General features: G+C 51.3%; 6 protein-coding genes and 1 non-coding gene across 7 annotated transcripts; 2 read left to right on the top strand and 5 right to left on the bottom strand.

Annotated features, from left to right (window-relative positions):
- Nucleotides 1-739: 739 nt before the first annotated feature.
- On the bottom strand, nt 740-4,513 carry CC1G_03338 (hypothetical protein; the record flags this gene model as incomplete). The annotated part of the gene is made up of 26 exons (XM_001835504.2): nt 740-950; nt 1,011-1,132; nt 1,186-1,346; nt 1,400-1,663; nt 1,714-1,978; nt 2,033-2,113; nt 2,167-2,208; nt 2,257-2,369; nt 2,427-2,451; nt 2,515-2,643; nt 2,700-2,760; nt 2,832-3,025; nt 3,087-3,180; nt 3,236-3,339; nt 3,396-3,410; nt 3,477-3,568; nt 3,633-3,681; nt 3,733-3,809; nt 3,862-3,876; nt 3,926-3,959; nt 4,021-4,056; nt 4,111-4,151; nt 4,210-4,269; nt 4,323-4,336; nt 4,391-4,426; nt 4,485-4,513. 26 exons carry the CDS (start codon nt 4,511-4,513, stop codon nt 740-742), a joined length of 2,364 nt encoding a protein of 787 aa, XP_001835556.2.
- Nucleotides 4,514-4,923: 410 nt separating this feature from the next.
- Nucleotides 4,924-6,066, bottom strand: CC1G_03337 (cytoplasmic protein; the record flags this gene model as incomplete). The annotated part of the gene is made up of 7 exons (XM_001835503.2): nt 4,924-5,001; nt 5,060-5,094; nt 5,156-5,339; nt 5,471-5,747; nt 5,801-5,847; nt 5,899-5,940; nt 6,004-6,066. The coding sequence occupies 7 exons, from the start codon at nt 6,064-6,066 to the stop codon at nt 4,924-4,926; spliced, it is 726 nt and encodes a 241-aa protein (XP_001835555.2).
- Nucleotides 6,067-6,613: 547 nt separating this feature from the next.
- Nucleotides 6,614-6,697, top strand: CC1G_20164. The gene has a single exon. It is a non-coding gene; the product is annotated as a tRNA-His (tRNA).
- A 70-nt stretch (nt 6,698-6,767) lies between these two features.
- CC1G_03336 (hypothetical protein) lies at nt 6,768-8,264 on the bottom strand (the record flags this gene model as incomplete). The annotated part of the gene is made up of 7 exons (XM_001835502.1): nt 6,768-6,982; nt 7,046-7,148; nt 7,216-7,353; nt 7,509-7,554; nt 7,639-7,676; nt 7,740-7,863; nt 7,948-8,264. The coding sequence occupies 7 exons, from the start codon at nt 8,262-8,264 to the stop codon at nt 6,768-6,770; spliced, it is 981 nt and encodes a 326-aa protein (XP_001835554.1).
- Nucleotides 8,265-9,158: 894 nt separating this feature from the next.
- CC1G_03335 (hypothetical protein) lies at nt 9,159-11,982 on the bottom strand (the record flags this gene model as incomplete). The annotated part of the gene is made up of 9 exons (XM_001835501.2): nt 9,159-9,387; nt 9,450-10,462; nt 10,523-10,629; nt 10,683-10,704; nt 10,764-10,854; nt 10,917-11,001; nt 11,449-11,491; nt 11,763-11,788; nt 11,886-11,982. The coding sequence occupies 9 exons, from the start codon at nt 11,980-11,982 to the stop codon at nt 9,159-9,161; spliced, it is 1,713 nt and encodes a 570-aa protein (XP_001835553.2).
- Nucleotides 11,983-16,278: 4,296 nt separating this feature from the next.
- Nucleotides 16,279-17,846, top strand: CC1G_13077 (GCD14; the record flags this gene model as incomplete). Its single annotated transcript, XM_001835500.1, has 5 exons — nt 16,279-16,332; nt 16,384-16,757; nt 16,810-16,910; nt 16,967-17,025; nt 17,082-17,846. The coding sequence occupies 5 exons, from the start codon at nt 16,279-16,281 to the stop codon at nt 17,844-17,846; spliced, it is 1,353 nt and encodes a 450-aa protein (XP_001835552.1).
- A 100-nt stretch (nt 17,847-17,946) lies between these two features.
- On the bottom strand, nt 17,947-22,460 carry CC1G_13076 (DNA repair protein rhp42; the record flags this gene model as incomplete). Its single annotated transcript, XM_001835499.2, has 8 exons — nt 17,947-19,362; nt 19,443-19,688; nt 20,333-20,684; nt 20,734-20,825; nt 20,874-21,307; nt 21,358-22,087; nt 22,136-22,256; nt 22,309-22,460. 8 exons carry the CDS (start codon nt 22,458-22,460, stop codon nt 17,947-17,949), a joined length of 3,543 nt encoding a protein of 1,180 aa, XP_001835551.2.
- Nucleotides 22,461-22,489: the final 29 nt, after the last annotated feature.

The raw sequence follows: 22,489 nt of genomic DNA, 5'->3' as shown, positions 1-22,489 counted from the left end.
TCGTCGTCGCATCGAATCAAGAGCGGGTATGTCAGAAATGGACAGCCCCGGGAAGTCATGGCTTGGCTGATGACATGGGGATTAATGCTAAACCCCGCAACTCTCGCTGGGCAAAAACCATCCCAAAGTGGAAGATATGTCGTCGATCCATATCTTCTTGTTACGAGGCTCGGTGAAAAAATCAAGCAGGCGGTGAGACCAGCAGCAGACGACAATAATGTCGTTGAACAGTAGCCAAGTGACATATCAGCGCTGCCACATCGTCCATTCCAGATTTTTTGAACCTCCAGGACGTCATATGCATGGACAACACAAGAAACCACGAGGTCGGTCGACAGTTACCAAGCACAACGATGAGCACAGTGCTGCGGACGAGGTCGAAAACCCTGGGCGATAACGAACAGCCGAAGAATTGCGTTATTCATGGTGTCGATTCTATGCACAAGGAAGTCCCAGAGATCGTCGTGCGCAATGCAGCACAGGTATGGGCGGTCTTGGACGATGCCGTCGAGGTCAAAAAGCGATTTCAGGAAGGAAGAGGGATCAGATCGGCTTGGCAGTGCCGCGGGAAAAGGCGGGGGGCCAAGTGATGGGAGATTCGGTCGGAGCCTGAATTCTGAATCAAGCGCCCATCACCTCGAAATGCTTGGCCTGGCCTGAGGCCTGATGGGTGAAGGCCTGGCGGGTGGAGGCAAAGGACCATAGATACAGACTTTTCCCATTACAGTAGACCAGCTCACTAACCACATCTACATATTCCAACCAATTCATCCAAAATCTCCTGCGAATCCGAAAAATCCGCCTTCCCGCTAAACCACAAATCCGTGTTCTCCAACTCATCGATAGCCTCGACTGTAAACCCGACCTTGTCCTGGTAACCTCCCACTGAGCTCGAGTATCTCAGGTGACTCCCTTCAATACTGCAAGCGAGTGTCTTCAACGCGGTTTCCCTGGAATAAGAGATAGCCGTGAGAGACCACGGGCTTAACGAAGACGAATGCATGACTTACCGAGCTGCAAGGCCTGATGGTCCTTTCAGGCGACTCCACATCTTCTCGCTTCCACTTCCGGAGATGAATAGGGCCTTGAGAGCATTATATATCGAAGCATAGCCCTGATTCCGTTTGGATATCTGAAATCACCCAGTAAAGCGTAACGATCCTGAAGACGTTGGCGACGACTTACAGGAATCTTCTGAGACTCGGGTTGAAGCAATGCAGGAGATTCGTACGTCTCTTCTACGACACTAGATTTGGACGATGTCCTGGAGACAGACGTCGCCGGCGTGACTTGCACAGAAGGGGAAAAAAGATCCAATTGTTCTTGGAAATCGTCGTCCGACGACCCTGCGGAAACATGAGCATTGGGCCCCATCACGGATTATAAAGAGTGCACGCACTGTGCCCTTGATGCGTAGGATTATCCAATACTTCGACTTCTTCATCATCATCCTCTTCAATGGTGATCACATCTCGAGGGGCAACGCTCGACGTTACAACCTCCCGTTCTTCGATGTCCGAGGAGCTCCTGGTAATGCTCACGGAACGTCGACTCAGCGAGCCTAGAGTACCAGAGGCACTCGTACTCCGAGCCCCACCAGCATTCATAGACGGAGGTTTAAACGGTTTCCTCAGCCCAGACGCAGAGGCATGCGCTTTCGTAACTGCAGTATGCCCATTAGCACCCTTCTCTCAAGCATTACAGGGGACCTACCAAGCTTAGGCGCAAATGACACCTTCATCTTCTTAAACTCCTCCTTGCCTCTATCCAGATTCGAACCCGTTCGTTTTCCAGCAAGCGGTATCCGAGGGCGAGTGGACCAATCACCCTTGTCCACCCCTGATGTTGTTGAAGAGGTTTGAGCGTTCATCGTGTTGTAATTGTTGCTTCGAGCCAGAACGATAGATCGACAATCGCCGACCTCGATTGGTGAGAGCCGGGCGTGTCGCATCGCAGTTTTCTCCGGGTATTTGCAGACCTAGATGCGTGACTGTCAAATCATGGGCGGTCATGCACGAGAGAGGCCACCTACGTCGCACATATCATTACAAAGCTCCTTCATCGCCTCTTTGTCGATAGTGTCTATCGTTTCTCCAAAATACCGGCATATCGACTGTAAGGGCGCGTCAACGGTCGGCCTACAATCCGGACGGAAGAAATACAAACCACATGTCGACACAGGCTCGGACTTTCCGCAAATTTGAAGAGCTTCAGAGTCGTCAGCATCGGTCTAGCAAAGATACGGCTGGTACTCACTGCATCCAAACTATCGCCTGCTCTCTGAGTCGGAGGTGGACCATGATATTCATCACGGACACGATCTTTGGGGCTCATCACCCATTTCCTCACGTCGATACAATCCTCCCTAGCTGGACAGCTCATCAGCTCGGTCCCACGATATAAGAAAAAAGCCTCGATAAACGCACAGAAGTAGAGCACACATTTGGCTGGCTAGAATCAGAACGACGTCGCGTGGTCAGGTGTAAGGTAACATCGTAGACAAGTAACACCGACCAAGCCATCGCGACCAGCACGACCAGTTTCTTGATAGAACCCCTCAAAGCTCTTGGGTAAATCAAAGTGGATGATGTAACGGACATCGCCCTTGTCGATACCCATCCCAAAGGCAATCGTTGCAACAACCTATGGTAGCAGTTCAAATGCATATCGAAGACGGAGCAAGGAAGACAAATACATACCACATCAATCTCGCCACTCCCATCCAACCACCTTCTCAGTGTCGCATCCAACTTCGTCGGCCTGTGCAATTCAAGGTCAACAAGGTCTCGTCAGTCCCAGTCGCCCTCAAAAGACGAGGAAACAAGACGCACGGTATACCACGATAATACGATCCAGCATTGATTCCATTCTTCCTTAGGAATTGCGTCAACTCTTCGCACGCCGCCTTGGTCCGACAGTAGATTATCCCGCAAGAAACCTTTCCTCGCCTCGTGTATAGCGTCTTGATGTATTTGTGGATGTCTTCCATGCGAGTCTTTGGATTTCGGTCGGACAAATAGCGAACCTAAACCAGTTGACATGCTTTAAATCAGCCCCGCGAGTATTTACGAAGGAAGACAGCAAACCTCGTAGTAAAGGTTGGCCCGGTTGAAAGGGTGCAAAGCGCGGAACAGATTGTCAGAGGAGAGCTTGAGGTTGTGTATGATGTCGGATTGCACGCTAAGGAAACCCTGGTCAGCCTTTGCGCCAATGAGGACGAATGTGGGAGTCCCACTCTGGTGTAGCAGTAGCCGTCAAAGCCATGATCGGGACATCAGGGTATCGATTTCGAAAGCTTCCGATACGTCTATACTCTGCTCGAAAGTCGTGTCCCCATTCCTAACCACCAGGGAGAATCAGCCGATGCAAAGGGATCAAGAGAGAATGAAGGGTACCGATATGCAATGAGCCTAGCGGGACACCTCAATCAGTCAGCCCACTGGCCCCCGTCATAAAAAGGATGTGAAGTTACACACTTCGTCAACAACAAGTCGGTTAAGCTGGCCCACATCATGTAGGTGATCCATCAACCGCAGAAACTCTTGCGTCGACAATTTCTCCGGTGTGACTATTAAGTTGGGATAAGGTCAGACAAGTAATGCAACAGGACCCCGAGGTGTATCAACTCTGACCGTATAGCAGGCGTAGCTGAGGGGTGTCAGATTCGAGGTCCTCCGTGATCTAGATTGGGCATCAGGAAGGTCCCAACGGAGGAGCAATGTACCAACGCACCTCTTGCCGCTCTTCCTTGCTAGTCTCCGAAGAGAATGAGGCTGTAGGGACGCCCCTTCCGCGCAGCGTTTCGACCTCTATAACGGTTGCGTTAGCAGATAAATTCTCCCGCGTGAGTAGCCAACGCACGATTCTTCATAAGAGCTGGCATGTCTGTTAACCCTCGTCGCATCATCTGTGCAAAACTACAAACCAAGTAACGGGGATACGACCAGCGATACGCCAGGCTATACGTAGTAACATTCTTCATGAGACGCATCGACATGTTCAACGAACTGAGCGCCGTACTTTGTCTGCAATAGCTGGGATCTGGAAACACAAGCTCTGCAGCAGAATTCGGTTAGATTTCGAGCTGACCATGGGCGGTTGAAGTCGCACCTTTCCCATCCCAGTTGGTGCTACCACCAAGACATCCTGTCCTTCATTCCAACAAGCATCAGCAACCTGGCCTGACTCCCGAGCGCCGTTGGGGTTCACCTGATACTGCAGCTTCTACAATCTCCTTCTGCTTGCCCTTGTATGACGAATACCCGAACGCTGTAGATTGTTGGTTCAGGATTTCATTTCCCCAGTCCAAGGATGCGATTCACTTCTCTTTAGAGCGCTATTGGGTTCGAGGTTAGGGCAACTCGAAAGAATTCCATGGACATGGGCTTACTTCAGGCATCGCTCCTCCACACTTCCTTGGTCCTTCCTGGTAGATTATTCTCTTTCAGAAAGCATTGAAATTCATAAAGACTCGAGTAACGCACAGTTTCGAGCTCGAGGCTTCGGAACTCATGGATTTGGGGGCAAATTGGATGATAGCGGTGGCAACGATCCAAACTGGACAAAAGCTTCCGCCCTTCGGGACGCGCTCGTAGCGTGACGTCAAACGCGAACTGTCACGCGGATGTCACAAGCGTCGCGTCGGGACGTGACATCTTGGTTAGGGGGAGCGGATAGCAGGGCCCTCGTGCAGCTGGTACATGATCCTTTCTATGGAGACATTCGAGACGATATTCAACTACTACATCAAATCGTCAGTCAACAGATTTACAAGGCTCTTGCTTCAAAAGGCCTTGGGCGCTACCAGATCGTGGGGTGTTCAAGAAATTCGGGCGGACAGTTGACAGCGAGAGGTCGTATTTGATTCAAGGCCCGTATAGTGTCTATCCCACAGAGTTTACAGCACCATCATCTACCTGTCCTCTACTTATCCTCATTCAATAGGGTAGGGACGCCAGCCAACTTCATTTTAACGGCGACCTCGAATAGATAATCAAGACACTGGGAAGGAACCGGGTGAGCACGATGGCAGTCCACCGAATCCCTGCTGAACGCTTACCTCTGTCTGAGTCTTGGCCTTCTCCCAGTCGGTTCCTATGCGGCGGAAGATGTATCAGAACACATGCCCTCTCGCAAGCGAAAACACCCCACTTACCCCAGACGTAAACACCATGGCGGCGAACGAGAACACCAGCGGCATCGGGGTACTTCTTCATCGCCTCCGCCATACTATCCTTCAAGTCCTCTTCGAAGGGTGTGTTCTCGATGATCGGAACCACGAGAGTGTCAAGGTACGAAAGCGCCTTGCCGGTCCCGCCAATACGAACACCCTTGATCATCTGCGAAAGACGTTTTCAGCAAATCATTCCATCAGACTGCGTCAATAGGGATTCACCTCCTACAAAAATAAAAAACGTCAGAAATCCGCTTCCGCTTTATTGATGATGAATGAATGAAATGTACGACGAACCAGATGGGAAACCTTGAACACTTCGCCGGGCCAGAGAAGAGTAGCCATTACAGCGTGCTGTGAATGGGTGTGGATGCAGCTTCCAGCATCACGCAGCTCGAATGAATTCCAGAACAAGGGTGTGCAAGCGGATTCTTTCAGATTGTTGCTCGGTCTTCGCAGGAATATTCGGTCGGCGTGAGGATCGCAGGGTGGTTGGGGATACGGCAGAACGAAGATATCGGTGGGTTTGATACGTTCTTTCTGTACTCCGGAAGGTGCGATGTATACAATGTTTCTAGAGCAGATGTTAGTTCTAGCCAACAGGTAGAATTAGAGGCAAGTACGCACCCTTGTCGAATACTGATCCCGCCTCCAGTTCCCGTTACCCAACCCAACTGCAAATACCGTCAATCTTCTGGTCACTCCATCCATTCAAGAGCTCCTACATGGTAGAAGGAAGCGCAAAGCTCAGGGATCAAGTTCGCCGGCTATCAGATACCATTAAAGATCAGCCAACGCATTCCAATATCCTCCCGATATCTCCAACTCACATGAAGAGGATCTTTTGAAATAACGAGGGCATCAGGGTTCTGGTTTGCGATCTCCTCGCTCATTTTTCACGTTTGAGGGTGTAAGAAGAGGTAGATAAGTCGGTTAGAGATGAAGTCAAGAAACAACCCGTTGTCGCCATCGTTTTTGTAGACCCGTCTTCGTCGAACCCGGGTGGTGAGCAGTTTATGCAAAATTGCCATGTGATCGATCGCGCAATTCGTTTTCAATGAACAGACTCGTAGTTCCAGCATCTTTTCTGGCTACATCATCAAGGAAACGGGTGAATATTGCCTTCACCGACCGAGATAAGGCATATAGACGATGCAGGGGTGAACACATTAATGGTTAGTGGTAGACACGAAACCCGGCGGAGAACAGATCTGTGCACCTCGGTCCCCGGTAATTAGCGGGATCGTGGCATGAGGTCGATGGACACTTCGCCGCTATGATGGAACTCTGGATTACTCGTGTCTTCCCTCTCATACTTCTGCAAACCCATCTGCGGCATTCGATAGATCAATCGAAATTCGAAGAGGAATTTTGGGCGAACCTCGATGGAGGAAAATTGTCGGAAAACAATCTAAATGCCAAGAACGACTACACTTTCAGGTCCTTGTCGATTAGTGGTTAAATCATCTCGTTGTGGCTCTGATTCGCTCCGAGAAGCCGGAAGTTCGAATCCTCCCTGGGACATTCTTTTTGGCCTTTTCTACAACGTTTCGAACGGCCTTTAATTTGCCGTTTCACAACAGGCTATTACAGGTTACAAGCCCATGCTACCGAGCCAGGCTTCCAGCTCCGTATTAACCTCCTTCTCATGCTCGAGCAGGATCCAATGACCAGCATCCAAGGTTTTGGATGTGGCCTTGGGACAAAGATCCTTCGGCGGTTCGTAGAATGCTGGAAGGCACACTGCATCCCTCGCCGCTCCAAGGAATAAGACTGGCTTGTGGATGACGTGCTTCTCCTCAGGTATAGCTGCAATCAACGCACGTTAGTCCGGTCTGCCCTAAACCTATATGGCATTACTAGCGCACGCACCTCTCGCATCTTCCAAATTCAAGCAGGAGATCATAGCCTTGTAGTACAGACACGGCGCCTCGTATCCGTTCTTCAGGAATACCTCTTGCGACTGGCGGTATTCCTAGTAAGTAGGTCCAAAATGCTTAAGCACCTGATCTAGATGAGTCCTGATCTCTAAATGTACTCACCTCTTCCGTGATATAATCCCCCCTCTCGATCCTAACATCACTCTTCAGCGACCGCTTCAAAGCGCCCGTCGGACAAAAGTAGGTCTTCCAAGCCGGGAGGGCATCTTTAGCCCAGATGATATCGTAGAACGAGTCAATCTGCAGATACAGTAACAATAAGTAAAAAGTCAGTGTGTGTACGCGGTTAACGTTGAAAGGTGGATGGGGATGATAGGAATCTCAGTTCCGCCGTGGGTTCTGGGGAGGCACTGGCAGACCTGAGTTAGTATTTTAAAACGAGATCCGTGACGTACGTGGTCCTTGATTATACCCGGTGCCTCTGGAGAAGCCAAAAACCACCTGAAGAACAAAGCGTGGATTTAGCTCGTCCGACAGGTAAGGCGTTACGAGAACTGTGTGCACGCAAGGCTCCAAGTTACTTACCAATATCCACCGGTCTCGTACCCCACCAACTGCTTCGTCTGTTTTCGTCTTGATCAGGACCTACAACGGAAACAGAATTCCGAACGCGAAGGGGCACAAACCATCTCCCTGACGGGCTCTGGGTCGATTTCTTTGCCAGGAGAAATGTACCCGGCGGCTAAGAACGCGAATCCCTCAAAGCGATCCTGGTAAAGATTGGCGAGTCGACTTGCGGGTACCGCGCCCCTACGTACACACAACAATGAGTATACACAATCCCAAAGGTATCACCAGTTCCACGCGAAAAAGCGGGCAAGTGAGAGTACTAACCAGTCATGGGCAACAACGACCACCCTCTCCACACCCTCATTCTCCACAATATCCAACACATCTTGCGCCAACCGGCTGCCAACATAATCGCTCGCCTCCAGTGGTTTATCCGTATCACCGTACCCAAGCATATCAGGGACGATCAAACCATAGCCCTTAGGCTTGAAGTGCGCGACCTGGCGACGCCAATCTTGCGCTGTACTGGGAAATCCATGAAGGAAGAGGAGTGTTGGCTTGCCATCTGAGGCGGGAGAGACGTAGTAGTTGTAAGTGAACCCGCGAGAGACGGTGAGTCGTTTGTAGTGGGAGCTGTCCATCGTGGCTTTCAATGGGGTTATAATAATTTCTAGAAGATCCTCTGAAGATTTTATACCTCCTTTTTTCATTATAAATCTATCATACTCTGAAGTTGTTCGCAGTTTGCCAGGAGTTCTGTGACAGTCTAAGTCAGCGGATTTTACAAGCGAATACCTCGCCCTGATCTTTACCGGGACCTTGGCGGGGCTGGAGTACTACAATTCTACTACAATTCCACACAGCAATATGTCGCGCTGTCACTTCTGGGTAAGAAGACAAATTTCGAATAGTGACACGGTTGAGTATTAAAAGCGCTTGGCCTCGCACACCTTAGGTTTGACGCCCGTTGACACGGCGCCTTTCCAGCCGCCATGGCTTCGGCCCGCCAAGGATTAATTCCTCTCACGTCCTCAGAAGAAAAGGGAACTGCATGATACATCGATACATCCAGCAGAGTTTCAAATGTTGAGCCTTTGACATTCACATGTATATAAGAGAAAAAATACAACGGTATATGTCCGAGCACAATATAGGGACGGTAAGCACTAAAGACCAAATTGAGTGTACGACGACAGATGAGTAGGTATATGTAGTGAAAATGCCAAGTAAATAATACCAGAGATGCAATGCGTATGAAAGGTGGGTGTCGATAATTGGGCAGGTAGGATGCGAGGAGGCATGACGAGGAATAGGAAAAGATGATTGAGGAGGGCGGAATTGATATCATCATCTGGTCGTTACAAAAGGGAAACAACGAAGTAAACGGCACTTTATAGCATACCAAATGTACAAGAAAAAACCACAGCAATAACACCACACGGTAGACCGAAATAGAAGAAAGATAGACCTCATGGCACGCACAAATACAAATTCTAACAACGCACAGACGAAGCCACGGACCCAACTCGAGTCATCTAGGTTTGTGCTCGCCGGAGGATGACCATCAGACCATCAGAATGAGCAGAGAAGATGGCGTCAACAGGGAACTGTTCTCCCAGTTCCCTTTGGTAAGCAGCGTACGCTGAATCACGCTCTCGCTCCCGTTCTGTCCGTGGGCCGTGTCTATGGCGAGACGAATGGTGACGCGTCGTCGTCGACCCTTGTCGGTGCCTGGATGGTGTTGAAGGGTCTGGAAGGCGGGGCCTGGAAGACAACAATGTCAACGCCATCCAAAGCGAAGGGGAATTTACTTTTGGGTCACTTACACGCTCTCCCGTCCACACACGAGCAGATTGAATCGACCGAACCCAAAGCCACCATCACTCGGCTGCCCTCGTTCATTGACGCCCCAGCCTTTCACACATTCTATCCAGCTCTTCACAATCCCTTCGTCCTTCAAAGCCACAAAGTCGAAGAAACTCCTCCCAATGGCATGCGTCGACTGGACCATCAGGTCATTCGAGCAATACAGGATGGTGCAGTGTAACGAGAAACGATCGAGGATGAAGGCCGTGCGGAACGACTTGGAGGGTAGATGGGGGAAAGTGATGACGGGGGTAGAGGGTCTAGGCGGAGGCGAGGGCGGTCGTTGAGGTTGTTGACGGTGTGACGATGGTGCAGGTGGTGGCAGGTGACGATAATCTGGGTCCCCACGTCCGCGTCCATTCTCACCGGCCCTGGAATCTCGATAGTCATAGTCACGGTCATACTCATAGCCTGAGTCCCGTCGTTGATAGGAGCTACCGCTATGCTCCTCCTTTCGTGGCGTTGAATACGAATCCGACTCCGACCCCGACCGCCCTCTGATATGCTCGGAGGACCGGTCGGTATCTGAAACTGGGGTTGGAAGAAGGGGAGATGGGGATCGCGACCGTGACGGGTGGGAGAGGGAACCACGAGGACTGTGTCTAGCGTGTTCCTGGTAGTGGTATGGCGGCGACCGCGGAGGAGACGGACCACCAGGAGGAGAACTTGGATCCCTGTTCGACGTCTCGGGTGTTCTGACAGTGGAGGATGTTCCTGCTGTACTGGACTGCTTTCTCATGGGCCTCGGTCTACCAGTGATAGGACTTGGGCTTCGCTCGATGTACACGGATTCTGCGCGGACATTCGAGTAGTTGCTCCTGTAACTGCTTGAATTAGTTGGCGGAGGTAGTGTTGATGGCGGAGGACTAGGGCTGCTCCACGAAGATTCTGCTGATGACGATGGAGAAGGAGGAAGATTCCTGATGGGGGGTAGTGTTGGACTGGGTGGCATCGGGGATGGGTCGTGCCATCGCTACAAGTGCATGGATGCCACGTTAGCGGACACCCTGTACCATTAAGGAGCATCGCTTACCCTAAACTCGAAGTTGTGTGCCCCTTTAGAAATGACAGTGATTTCTTGCGCCGTAGAAGCGTTGTGCAAAGCCTTCGCCCCCGGACTTGCGAATGACACGCTTCCAACTAGTACATTGTGGACCACGGTTCTGGGAAGACGATCAGACTCCGCTCGCCACTGGGATGCCAGGCAAGAATTACCTAGACTATGAATCAGTCAGCACCCGACTTCCAGTAGAACCGAGGAGAAGGGGACTTACGATTCCGCAGAGAATGTACCCCTTGTAGGGGTCTTTGTGTCGGAGACGTAAATAAACTAGGACGGCTGCCTTATCCTGTTGGATGGTATCACTGCAAAGGCACCAATTAGCATCTCGATATCTACCTCAAAGTGATAACCGTTGGCGACGTACTAATGAAGTTGCCTAACACGCGGGAACTCATCCGGGTGGACGAGCTCGAGTGATGGCCGACCAATAAGTTCTTTAGGTTCGAAGCCTGTATGTGGACCAAATTGCGAAGTCAGTAAAAAAGAAAACGGTAAATAGAACAGCAATGGGAACGCGTCGTAGAATCATAGAAATCAGGCGTTTTTACAAGTAACCGAGAATTTCGCAGTCGGGGTCAACAAGGACGAGGAGCCGGCGTCCGAGGGCCAATGGCGTAAAAACTAGAAGGAGAGAGAAGGAAGGGAAGGAACTCCCTACAGGTCAACCACGAGCGACGTGTTGATCAAATGGGCCCATCAATCGAGTGATCGTTCGGAGCCTACGAAACGGGGGATTCTGCGACTCTCTAAGATGTCAATGCCATTGACGAGGGAGGCAGTTGCCCGATGGCAGGTCTGGGATCCGAAGTCCACGAAATCACAACAGATTAACAAGGGAAGGATAGCGGAGAAGAGAAAAAGAAAAAGCAACTTGAACAGGAAGAATATCAACGTACCGAGAAGGTCGGTAACAGAGTCGGTCATGTAAAGCCATCGAGCCTAACAAAGATCCAAGGAAGTTAGAAAAATAGTTAAGGAACGTGAGGAGCAAGAAAAAGGGCGAGGGAAAAGTAAAGAATTCAAGGTTATCCGCAAACGTCATTCAAAGGACAGTAGGTCTAGTTCCGACGAGCATGGGAGGTTGCGTCGGAATAATGGATGTAAAGAATTGAGTTGCAGGAGTCGAAAGGAAGGAATGCGAATGGCACTCGCGACAGGTGTGGAGTTGAATTGAATGCCTAGGGGAGGCCAATAGGAAGGTCGAACGCACCTCTTGCGAGAAATCGACGATACCGACTACAAAACGAGGCGGTCAGTGAACCTTGAAGGGTACAACGAAAGGCAGAACGCGCTCATCGCGCTATCCGGAATCCTGTATGGGGATTTGACTCACTGAATGAGACGCAAGGTGTCGTGTCCTTGGGGGAATTACTTGGAATAGAGTCAAAGATACCACTGGGGAGGCCTCCTCCGTTCGTCGTCCAAGCCATAATCCTTCAGCACCTCGAATCTAGTAGCGCGAGTTTGAGATTGTCGTAGTCTTGATAACGGTGTTGGCCACCAAGGAGAAGAGCGTACCAGCAACAGCCAAGACGTCGAGATAATCGCAAGGCACAGGCGCACAAACGTCGATGAGTGAAAGAAGAAAGGGCAAAAAGTAAAAATGGTTGGGAGTAAACGAGAACTGAAAAAGCGAAAATGGAGGGGGGTAAAAGAAGTTTGGAAGGCGGGAAGGACAGAAGCTATAAGAGCGGTGGATGGATGGATAACCAAGGTCAAGTCAACGGTCAATTGCCCACCGCCGTTATAGGCCGCCGTGCCGATAGTACGTTCGTAACGGAGAGGTGGATGGCTGGAGAAGTTGTTGGTAGGTGGGGCGATTGGTTGTTAGTTGATGGGGTTCGTGAATAGTGGATGGGCGAAGAGGAATCGTTTAATTACAGAGACCTTGAATGAGGCTTTGGAACCCACGGATATAGGCTGGAGATGGATGGACGGATGGGTGGCAGGCAGGCAGCGTCGCAAGCAAGTCTGAGTTTACAACGGCACTCGGACGGCGGCGCAAACAATGACTGACTGATCAAGAAGGAAGGGATTGGTCCTTCGAGCGTCTCCGTAAACGAGAAAAGGGCGAACGAGGCAGGAAAGTGCTAGCTGGGGAACCCGCTGTATAGCCTGATAGATAACCTCTTTCTCCGTGACTTCTTTGGCGCGAGGCGTAAGCTGGGGCGTTCGATCGAAAGATTCGGCGTGGTAAAGGGCCTCGCTATCCGTGTACGTCAATAACCTTCCAGACGCCTCTTGAAATCCTTCGAGAGCTTCTCTTCGATACCCTTTTGATTGCGATTGGATGGGGTATGATAGTCGCTTTAAGGGATAATGATGAGCGGAACCAGGAGGCAAGGTGATTACTTGAGTTGGAACCGGACGAGTCCCGGCTGGGGGAACTTGGGGGGAACCTACAGTAAGGCAAGCGAATAAGTTAGTCAGGGTCGGAATAACCTCGAGCTTGATGGGCAGGGAGGAGGGAAGGGGAGAGACGGGATGCCATGAGATATAAATTCAACACTTACCTCACAAACGTATGATGTAAATGGCACGCGCCGAACGAGGCAAACCACTATAACTCTGGGCAAGGAAACGTGTTCTCCAGGAATGAAGGGGCCGGACTTTTCAAGCGAGGACGTGGTGGAGGCTGTCTTCGTAGGAAATAGTCGCGGCAGGTAGCCGGGTCTTTGGGGGAGATGTTCTTGAAAAGGAGAACGTCGTTTAAAGGTTGAACGAGGTGGGTGTTAAAAGGCGCCTTGAAGAGCGGGGACCAATACTGTCGAATATGGAAGAACCATAGTAAATGAGTCGCCGTGAAAAGGGGAACAAGACAGCAGATGACACACGAGAAGTATGGTTCAAAAGATAGCGAACGGGGTCGAGTGGGTAGATCTGTCACGGTACCGCCGAGTTCCTTGAAGGATGGGGAAGTTGGCTCCGCCAAATACACACGATGGACAAATAACCTGTCAATGACTATCAGAATCTGAACGTAGTCTTTGAGAGAATGGGGCTCACCCAGAAGAGGAAGTCCGAACCAACGACAGCTGCTAGCCGCAGCAGTCGCACTACAAGGCACGAGACTTGGGTTTTCCAGACGGATGTTATAGACAAGACAATAATAGCTGGGGATGTCCAGCCGACGACGCACACAGTGAAGCGGTCTTTCTGAAGCAAAGGGGATGCCAGATGGTTAAGGAAGAGTGGTGAAATGCCGATACTCAAGGAGGCGGCACAGAAAGGTATTCCGATCAGGGAAAGATGAGGATTTTGTGGAGAGCGTAGATCCAGAAGTGCGATTGTGTTTTGGGTCTCGGTGTCGGTAGAATCAAGCGAAATGCAGAGAAGTTGATATGTTGCGAAACGGTGGAAAAGAGGGGATTGCTGGGACGCCCTTTTGAATCTCGCGCCTATAAATGATTTAGAAAGAAGGATATCTACACAAGGTGAGTTGACAGCCTGGGGTATCATTCAACACAAATACGAACCGGATGGGCCGTGGTGCAAGGAACTATTAAGTAGTAGCCAGAGCCTAGAGGCCAGAGATTTGCAGAGGAAAGTGAGTCAAGTGAGTCCCGATGGATGGCGGGGCTGGTGGATAAGAGATAGGTAGGTGAATGGATAGCGTGCCTTTCCAGGGACGCACAAACCAAGCGTGGCTCGAGAGCGATACGAGGATGGGAAAGGGGACGAAAAGACGGCCTTTTGCGGTGTATATCGCACGTATAAATGATTAGATCCTCTTCTGAGCTTTGGGATCACGTTGGCTTTGAGACGGTACGAAAATAGCGCAGTACAATCGCGTCAGAGAGAGCAGGACTCGGTCGTCGTATGTGCTGGAACAGGAAGGACAGAGCAGACATACATCCGTTTCCAACATGGAAACATCCCGTAAGCGATGATGAGATCTATCATGGTGCAACAAATCTGCCGCCGATTTGTGCTGGATCTCGCTTGTTTTTGTCAGATTCACAAAAGAGGCACAACAAAACATTAACGCCGCTCAGCACCATTTTGCCACATATTCAATGCATACACACATTCTTTGTTCTCTGTGAAGAAATGTGCTGTAAGATGAAGCCGCCAGAAGGCTCCAGAAGGTCACTGGCGAGTTAATCTAAGAAGATTGTTCTACCTGAGCGCTGTCTTGAATTGTCCAATAAGGAGACACGTACGGCGTGGATTGTCAGAGATCTGTATCTCAGGGCTGCGGGAGCTAAATCGGGGGCATGATCCTCCGCATCTTCTTCCTGGATAACCTGGCGATCAGCTCCGTCTGGCGGGAACAAAGTCGCTTGCACAGGCCGGGGGTACCAGAGGGTACCTACTACCAGGGTCCCAGCTTGGTGAAACGGATTCAAAACGTTGCTTACTGGTTGATTCTAGCTACATCAGGCCTTTAACGCCCACGGGTTAACGTCAAGGTCAGAGCTTTTGAATTGAACGCTGGGTGCTTCAACCCTGTCAAAACTCGTGTTTCTTTTGTGGTGGTATCGTTCGATCGGTATTCTACGATCCTGGGAACAGCCTCCGAAAGGAGCCTGTACGGCGGCGACGCTGATGCAGTCGGCTCGCCTAGGGTCTTCGAGTCCCCCTTGAGGCTTGCAATCACTAGGTAATTAGAGAATTAGTGGTATACGGTATACCAGACCCCCCAATCGACATTGTACGCGATGCTCTTGCTGATGGTGACTTGAGCGGCGGTGTGCTGTGTCAGCACACAATCTTCCAATCTTCTTAGGGAAGTGGCGTCCCGCCGTCCCCTTTGGACTTACTTTTCTGCAGTTTCGGTTAGTGCTTTACTTCAATGCTACGAAGATTCAGGAATTCAGTGGAGTGCAACGGGAGCAACTCGCGCGTCGGCGGTGTGTTCCCCATCAATCCATCATCTTGTACCCCGAGACTCCAGCTCCCAATGCACTCCCATACATGTTGCTGAGGTCAATCGCAATATGTCTGAACAATGCTACTGAGCTACCAAACAGCGCGACAACGATATCCCACCAGCTATTAGTGTCCGGGATTTGCTAATGAGAATGTCGTCCCCAGGACCCTCCCCAAGCTTACCTTGGGTTTACCATCTAGAAATGCCCGGTACGGGGTCGCATATCCCCTCATATTCTCTCGGTGCACGGAGGCCACCCCGCCGCCTCACCTCGCCCAGCCCGAATTGATTGGTGATGCCCGACGTTTGCCAAGCTAGTGCCTCATCGTATAATACCGATCGAAGTATGACTCTCTTTTGTGTCCCGGTCAGGACATCAAAGGGTCACGTCGGGGTCTGTTCCGGCCCATTTCCTGGATTAGCTGCCTCCCAAATCTAATCTCGATAAGACCAAGCTTACCGTAAGGATGCATGTGCATAAGCAATATTTGCTGTTCGCTATGCGGATTCCAGTTCACACTCTGGCCAGAAGGCCGTCCATGGCGCTGTATGCTCCATTGAGGACCTTTCATGAGGGTCAAGGAAGAGAAACTGAGTACTGAGTAGTGTAAAGGATCTTTCCGAAGGGCGATCCATCGTGTACGTGGGAATAACATGACACGTGGAGGAATTTGTCAGCGATATCCGCAAAAGGTAAGCGATCCCATCGGGCTTGGCGGCTTGGCATGTGATCAGAGATCCTTCACAAAAAAAGTGCTCACCACCGACCTGAATCGACGACTGCACCGCCAAAAGGCAGTCAGAGAGCCATATTTGCCACAGGTCAACGAGGTCCTACACGAATCTGACAGAGATGTGGTCAACAGCGCGCGAGATCGCAGCAGGAGACCTGGTCATCGTCTGGATGGTATGTCAAAACCAACTTTTGTTTTGGATATCTAACAAGTTGAATTGATAGACCCGGGAACTTATAATTCCACTTACCGTCACACCTGGCGCAACCTTACACAATAAGTTCGGTGTATACCCCCACGACGCCCTCATAGGAGTGCCTTATGGCTCCAAAATTCGCTCACAAACTGGGAAAGGCTTCATGCATGTGTTGCGACCGACACCGGAGCTTTGGACGCTAGCGCTGCCTCATCGGACCCAGATTCTGTATCTGGCAGATATCTCGTTCATTACAGATTGGCTAGGTATCAGACCAGGCAGCAGGGTTATCGAGGCCGGAACTGGATCAGCGAGCTTCTCGCATAGTGTTGCTCGAACGATTGGGCCCACCGGGAAACTCTATTCCTTCGAGTTTCATGAACAGCGTGCTGCAAAGGCAAGGTGGGCAGTGTTCTAGACCTCTTTGCATTCCCTTTAGCTGATTGCCTCGTAGAGAGGAGTTTGGACGACATGGCATGACTCCATTTGTAACGCTTCAACACCGGAACGTATGCAAGGATGGATTCGGCGACGTAGTAGATGAAGCAGACGCAGGTTAGTGTTGTATCAACGAAGATCTCATCTTGTTTCGATCCCAACTTCGTCTCCAGTCTTCCTAGACTTACCAGCACCCTGGGATGCCATTCCACATGCCAAGAAGGCGCTCCGAGTACGTTTTGTCCATCCCAGTCCCTATCTTCACAACCAACATCCAATGCATTGCAGAAAGACCATACAGCGCGGATATGCTGCTTCAGCCCATGTATCGAACAAGTCCTTCGCACCGTAGCAGCCCTAAATGACGCCGGATTCACCGAAATCACAACCTACGAAACCCTCCTCCGCCCCATCGACGTCCAAACGGCACCCGCCTTCCCTTCATTAGACGACGTTACAGAGCGCCTCAAACAGGCAGAAGTAAAGCGCGAAGAGAAGCGACAACGTCAGATCAAGGCGAATAGAGAGAAGGAAGCGAAGGATAAACAAAAGTCCGCCACGGAGGGCGAGAGCACGGCAACCGGGAAGAGGAAACACGATGAAGTCGTCGCTACCGATGGGGCGCAGCAAGTAGACACACCTGAGGTGTCCGAGCTGGAGCCTAAACGACTAAAGACAGAAGGCGAGGTGGTTGCCGAAGAGATGCAAATGGACTCGACAACCGCAGGACCCTCAAGTTCAACGACACCAGACGCTGCACGCGTCACCACCCCATCCTCGAAGCGAACGCCTGTCGTACTGTCAAAATCCGGCACTCCTATATCTTTCGCATCCGCAACAGCAGTCTCCAAAGCTCTACCTGAAGTTCGGGGCCATACATCCTATCTCACATTCGCCTGCCTGGCCCCATACGAACGTTACAAACCCGCAGAGACAGGAACTCCGACACCTAGCTCATCGAACGCCACGCCAGCCCCCATCCCTGCAGCGACGCCAGTATCTGAACCTGCCATCCAGAATGCGAACGGAGCTGAACCATCATCTAGTGGTTAACCCTGGATACACCCCACTGCATTCCATAAAATCGATTTGTACAGACGTTCATTATAAAAAAGGACTAAAGTACCTGAACCTTGGCTCTATTACTAAGAGCCTATTGAGCGATAGCCCTTCTATACGCCTTCTCCGCCTCTCGCTCTTGCTCAAGTTGGGCAGCCGTTTTGGAACGACGAGGCCTGAGTGAACGACCACCGGCAGGTGTAGCCGCTGGTGCTGATCTTTCCACCGACACCGATGGTGTTGTTCCGACATCCTCGCCAGGAGTCACGCGAGTGCGCTTTCGCGGTGCATCATCAACGTCATCTCCCTCAATATCATCGATATCTTCCTCCCCTTCATCGTCCTCCTCATCGCTCTCATCCTTCCTCTTCTTCCGCCTGCCCTTTGCCCGAGTGACAGAAACCTTCTTCCTGGCACTCCCACCAGTCACAGTCGCCCTCTTCCTCTTCCCTCCACCGGAAGTTCCTTTCCTACTCCGCGGCGTAGCACTGACACTGACACCTCCATCTTCTCCATAATCACCATCGCTCGCAGCCGCAACCATACCGCCACCACCACCCTTCCGACTAGATCGTAACTGCCTCCCAGATTGCAATGATGAAGATGATAGCTCCAACCCGCCATTAGCAGCAGAAGTTGCAGAACCAATGATCGTTGCACCCGCCACACTCCCAACATTACCATTAACATTTACTCGGCCGCCCCTGCCCTGTAACAACGGACCTGACGATCCTTCCTCCGAGTCCACAACCTGTCCCTGTGGATCGCCAATCGCTCCGATATCGGCGTGGACGTGGTCCTGATCTTGGCCTTGGTCTTCGAGACCGCCCTCCGAGCCACTCGGGCTAGCCACAGGCTTCAAGCTGACTCTCGGTTTAGCTCTCGGTTTGGGTTTGGATTTGGCTTTGGCTGCTTCGGCTTCGAGGAGGTCCTGCATCGTCCTCGGTGCGAACTCGTCGTCGTCCTTTGTCGCGTCGTCATCGTCCCTTTCAATACTGCTGCCTTGCCTCCCTCCAAGACCGCCCGCCTCAAGATCCGCCAATGAAAGAGGGGAAGTATCGGCGGTGAGAGGAGGACCAGGCGTGCCATCACCACCCGGTCTATCCATATCGACGTCACCATCTTTGTCCACACCTGTCGGAATCAAACCGCCCTCATCCCCATCCCCATCCATCTCAGGGCCCTCTTCATCTTCCAGATCGTATGTGACATAGTCAATCACCACCCTTTCGGGTTCCCTATCTCCTTGTTCATCCAGATCTCGCCCCTCCTCGGCGTTCTCCCCGGTGGCGGCGGCACCAGAGTGTTTGGCGGCACCTGGACCAGTGTCACCTCCGGGTGCAGACCCCAGCGGGCGCGAACGTGCAAACGGATTGGAAGATGTCGAGTCAAGCAGGAGGATGGGATTGTATTTGGGTAGATGGAAGGCCTGGACAACGTCATCCGCTTCAACGAGGAAACCTCCACCACCACCTCCACCGCTTCCACTGCCATGAGTGTCATCCAATGTCTGCAGGGACGGAAGAGGATAGGAACGTTAGTGGTGGCTCGTCGAATGGTCCAGAAAAAGGCAAATGAAGTCGAGCTTACAGAATCAAATTTCTCGTCGTCATCGTTGGGCGCTTGTTCCTCGTCTTCCGGATGACCACGTTTCGCCCTCTTGCCAGAGGTCGATGGACCAGCTTTCGTCGTCGACTGTGAACGATCGGCGTACTGCTCCTGCAATCTCTGTCGTATCCTCAAACCCTGCACGAGCTTGACCCAATGTTTCAAGGCTTGTTCTTCCTTCTTGGCACGCGCCTTCTCCTCCTCGTGTCGTTGTGTTTCCCAATATGCCTATAATGAGACCGCACCGCGCAAACGAGGCCGATTTGCAAGAGATCCGTGCGTGCATGGGGCCGAATAGGATTGAAATCGTGTGACGGAAGGCGGACACAAATGAACAATGTCAGTTTCAGTTCCCGTTAAATTGCTTCTGATAAAAAAAGGATACTTGCCTCGAGGAGGGCGGACTCATTTTCAGCAGCCACCACGACTCCCGCTACCACAGGGTGTGCGCGGCGCTTCTTGAACTCGAAGCCAGTCTTCCAGATCCAGATCCGAAGGAAGAATGACAAGAAGACAAAACCAGGGTCAGAAAGCATAATGAAATTGAAAAAGGGTCCCTGTCAGTAAAATCCCCTTATGTCGATCATGAAAGGTGGATAGTGTCAACGTACCACAGCCTCAGCATAATCAAACCCTAACTTCCTGGCAATTTTGGCTACACCTTTGACTGTGTTGGACAGACGAGTCGGGATTGAGCAACGTTACGAGTATTAATGAAAGAAGCGAGCACCTACAAGGAATATGGACTGCACCCTTTGGCAGCATACTCGGAACATACAAGTCGATATTGCCAAAGTTATTTTTAGGTATTTTCCCCTACACATGCTGGAATCAATATCGTCGTTGGGTGGGGAGATAAAGAGTGGCCTTACATCGACAATAGGGTCAGGGACGTATAGTTCCGTTTGGGAGCGTGCGTAGAGGCCTTGCATCACCTCGCCACTGGCATCCCCACTAAAACCAGCGTCTCGAAGCTCATCTTTGAGGACCTCGAGCTCACGTTGTCGGTTCAGTGTTCCAGGACGAGCTTTGACTGTCTTGAGTGGTTGACAGCCAGCTTTGATCATGCGCCCTTCCGTCCTGAGCCAGGTCTCTGCTGTCTTGAGAGGGATTACGGATGAGCGGGGATAAACAGGCTCCCCACGGAATTTACCCAGTTCTGGCGTTTCTGGCGGCGGTGGATGAATCACCTCCGTTTGCTTTAGATGACGCTCAAGTACGTATCTGCTAGACGTTTCAGCGTTATCTAACCAGAAGAGGAGAGAGTACATACACTGGGTGGTCCTTGAATCCGGCAATGGTCGTAGGCATGCCCTCGGTCATCTGCGCTTGTGCGAGTTCTTCATCCTCGACATCGTCTCGGTGCTAATGAAGATCAGGAAGTGACACGATTAAAAACGTAGGGCGACGTACTAGTTGGTACGGGCGCTTGAATTTGGTGACAACCTTATCCCACCATTCCTGGCGCGCTTTTCCCGCGTTAGCAGCTCTGCTACCGCCCTGTGCCTTGAGTACCCTCGCATTATACTCCCGAGCGTAACGCCTTGTCACGTCCCGTGCATAGCCGTCCTCCTCGAATGCCAGGACATAAAGCATCCTGTTCTCCTCTTTAAATCCCCTTGGTACATTGGACTTTCGAGTCGTTTGGGGAAAGGCGAGACCTGTACTGGAGGAAGCTGTCGACACCGCTGCCCCTGTTCCGGGGGCATTTGTCAGAGGAGTGGGGTCGAATACTTTGCGTTTGTTCACGATAGAACGAATGGGGTCGACAGGTAGCCATCGACCGTCCGGCCGAGAAAAGACTTCTGTCCAGAAGACTGGCGGAGTTGTGGTGGGGTCAGGGGAAGCTGGACAAGTGGGTTAAGAATGGGCGTGACCTAGATTGGAACAAACATACCGAGTTTACTGGGACCTGGACTAGAGTCTCTAGAATCTCCTAATCGGTGTCCCTTGTCCCGCTGCTTACGAAGCTTAATCACCGGTTTTGCCTTTTCTTTCCCTTTAGCCTTCTCGCTCTTGGGAACTGGCGTTCCATCCAGACGTCGTCCCGGTCCTTCAAATGCCGGGGCTTTCCCCTTGCCCTTGACATCGACTTTGCTGGGCGAACTCCCTGAGTCTTCTTCGTCGTCGACCGCCTTCTCCTTTCCTTTCGCCGACTTGCGCGTGTATTTGGGCTTCGGCTTTCCAACGCTGGCCTTCCAAGGCATGCTCTGAAGACTGACAACCAGGCGTGCCGGGATTCCCAGTGCTCTGCATAGAGCGGTGAAAAGTTGAGCACTGACATCCCGAGAGCCACAACGCATGAGAGCGTGCTTCATAAGACTCTTAGGCCCTCGGATGATTTCTAGGTCTTCGTCCAGAATAAGTTCGGTCGTTTCTTCGTCGAGTGGTTCTGGGTCGTCTAGCACGCCATGGCGTTCCAGCTTGGACTGGACTTCATCGAAGGTTCGGTTGCGGAGATGGCCTTCTGGTAGCACCTCGAAGAAGGAATGTGCCCACCACTCGGCAAGATGCTGCATGGCTCTTTCAAATGCTCGTCCGCGTTGGCCCTGGTCGGGGATGCGAGACTTGTGGATCATGGCGAACTCATTTTGTAGCGTCAACGGGGTAAGCGAGAGCAGCCTGGCCTAGACAGCGGTCAATACACTGAGGAAGTCACAAAGTGGCGAGCCTACATGGAGGAGTTCGTCGTTGAGCCATTCGTTTCTGATCTTGGCATTCCCTATCAGAATAACGGTGTGGAACTTGTGGCAGTCAATCCTCAATAAGCGCTCAGCATAAGAGATTCCTTTCTTCCTGGGCCAACATCAGCACCGTTCCCGGTCTCCAGGATCCAGAGAGCACCAACTTTGCTGCGTCTTCAGGCTTTGCTTTGCTTTTCTGAACTTGAAGGGTGATTTCAATGGGCTTCTCTGGTTGGTGGTCAACCAAAACTTCCTCCCAGTCGTCTTCATCGTCACTGGCGGCGTCGAAGGCACTCTGTTCGCGATCAGAAGACATTTAGATGATTTATGCGCGCCAAAGTGGTC

Source organism: Coprinopsis cinerea (assembly GCF_000182895.1).
Source record: "Coprinopsis cinerea okayama7#130 chromosome 8 map unlocalized cont3.8, whole genome shotgun sequence".
Taxonomy (NCBI): Eukaryota; Fungi; Basidiomycota; class Agaricomycetes; order Agaricales; family Psathyrellaceae; genus Coprinopsis; species Coprinopsis cinerea.
This window is presented reverse-complemented; position numbering and strand designations above follow the sequence as displayed.